This window comes from Galeopterus variegatus, unplaced genomic scaffold (assembly GCF_000696425.1).
Source record: "Galeopterus variegatus unplaced genomic scaffold, G_variegatus-3.0.2 Scaffold1630, whole genome shotgun sequence".
NCBI lineage: Eukaryota > Metazoa > Chordata > Mammalia > Dermoptera > Cynocephalidae > Galeopterus > Galeopterus variegatus.
In genome coordinates, this window is record NW_007727741.1 from 36655 (window position 1) to 39158 (window position 2504).

At 38.2% G+C, this 2504-nt stretch overlaps 1 protein-coding gene across 1 annotated transcript in view; it reads right to left on the minus strand.

The window, feature by feature from the left end:
* The window catches only part of LOC103594828 (serine/threonine-protein kinase Nek10-like), a gene marked incomplete at its 3' end in the record, with an annotated part of 177347 nt that overhangs the window by 33169 nt on the left and 141674 nt on the right, over window positions 1–2504 (minus strand). The window contains 2 exon segments of the mRNA XM_008578105.1: window positions 1201–1271; window positions 1761–1890. Of these exon segments, the coding sequence (XP_008576327.1) occupies window positions 1201–1271; window positions 1761–1890 (201 nt within the window).

Here is a 2504-nt window from a genome sequence, read left to right on the forward strand (position 1 = left end):
GCAGCAATTTAGCTCAACTACAGGGCTCAAGTGCTGGTCCCCACAGGAAATTCCCCCATTTTAGAAGTAAGCAAAGAACAACAAATTAGTTCCAGTGCAGAGCTGAAGTGGCGGGAACAGTGAATAATCCAACACAGAACTGAAAGAAAAAACAAAATGCCCACAGATCAGGGACAAAGTTTGACATTAACTAATAAAGGCCTAACACCACCAAAGAACACCTATAAAACCTAGAAGGACCAGAAGACCCTTGGGCTCCCAAGCTAGGGAGGAGGGAAGGCCAGGATCCTGAGCCATGCCTCCTGACACCTGCAACTAGCCCAGCAACAATCATCCAGCCACAACAGGAATCACCCTGGGCTCCTGAGCTGGGGCAGTGGGGGACCAAGGGCCTCAGCCACACCCCTGACACCTGCAACCAGCCCAGCCATGACCACTGAGCTTCAGCCAGAGCTGCCCTGGGCTCCTGAGCCGGGGTGATAGGGGGCCAAGGGCTTCAGCCACACCCCCCTGACATCTGCATCCAGCCCAGCAACAACCCAGCCTCCACTGGGAGACCCCTGGTCTCCCCTGCAGGAATGAGGGGGGTGCCACAGGCCTCATCCACACCCCCCTCCTTCCTCCTTCTCCCATCCTATTTCCTTTCCCCTTCTCCACTCCCACCTCCCCCAACTGCTCTGCAACAACATCTTAGAATGTAAAAAAAATAATAATATTAATAAATAAATAAACTAACTTAATAAATAAATACAAAAAAAAAAGAAAAAAGAAAAATTCAAATGAAAAAGTGCCTACAATTTTATCATCTAACATGGCTGTTTTCTGTTTCATGTGTTCTTATCCTGTCTTCTTCCACATTTGTGCACATTTTTATGGTTTTTGTCATAGTTACAAGCAGCTTTACATCCTGTTTGTTATATTTAGCTTCATATCATACACATTTTACAGGTTGACAGTAAACCTTCCACATGATCATTCTAGTGGTTGCATAATATTTCAAGTGAATATACTGCTTCCTTTTGGACATTTCTGTGGTTTCTATTGGGTCATTATTACTGATGATGCACAAAGATTTTTCTATGTTTGGATTATTTGGGGATCCTTCCTCTTCATGAATATTTACTCATGAATAGTGAATTCTTATAGAGATGATGTATTTCTTGATAGTCCCTATATGCTGAAAACTGTGAGACTAATTACCTGCTGATGGTCTCTGTCACTTTTTCAGAATAGATGCCTTCTGGCACTGGTTCATATACTGCCTCCACTATCTGCAAAATAAAAACACAGGAATGATGGATGTAAAGGGGTCATTGATATCTTTCAGCTGTAATTCTTACTTAGCTACAACTTGAGGTCTACTAATTAAGCAATATAATTTCATGTACAAATTTTAGTCAGAAGTTAAAATATCCCAACCAAATAAAAAATTAACATCAAATAAACAGTTCTCAAATATGGAATTGTATTCTCCAAGCTGAGTTAAGTTATCCATAGATTCATTGTAAAATGAAAACAAAAAGTAATTTGATATATTCATTTTGAAAATTTTCTATGATAAATGGAGACAATTTTAAAGAGAAATATGCTATAGCATGTTATATTTAGAAGAAAGGGAAAAAATAAACTGGGTCATGCAGTCAATAAAACAATGCCTACTTTTAATTGGCAATAGTATGAAAATCACAAAGTTTCTATTTAAGAAAAAAAGGTATGGCATTTTAGAAACATGCAACCCTGTGTCTCCCAACATTGCTTACTTTTGTAGCCAAGGAGAGCATGTTGGTGCTGTAGAAGGGAGGATTCAGAGTCGCCATCTGATAAAGGATGCAACCTGCAGCCCAGACATCAGCTTTCTCCCCGTAGGGCTCACTCTTCAGCACCTCAGGGCTGAATTAAAACAAGGATGTTAATAGATACTGTGGAAGGGAGAATTAGCACAGAAAGAAGATCCAATTTTCAAGCTGTAGTTGGAGATTTTTTTAAAAAGATACTTGAAACTCTTAATCATTATTTCAAATAAACATATTAGTATGTTTGGAAGGGAGAATTAGCACAGAAAGAAGATCCAATTTTCAAGCTGTAGTTGGAGATTTTTTTTAAAAAGATACTTGAAACTCTTAATCATTATTTCAAATAAACATATTAGTATGTTTTATCCACCAGCAATAGATAAGCATTTCAGTTCCTTCAAATTCTTAACAATATTTGATATTGTCAATGATATGAGTTTGTTATTATTATTATTATTTATTTTACCTTCTCAATATACATTGTAGTTGATTTTCATGACCATTTACCAGTTCCTTTCCCCCTCTCCCCTCCCCCACCTTACATCAAATCTGTTCACTTGCCTTAACAAGTTCAAGGAATTGTGATTGTTGTGTCTTCTTCCCCCCCCATTTGTTTGTGTTTATTTATTTATTTATTTTTAGCTCCTACGAATAAGTGAGAACATGTGGTATTCCTCTTTCTGTGCCTGACTTGTTTCACTTAATATAATT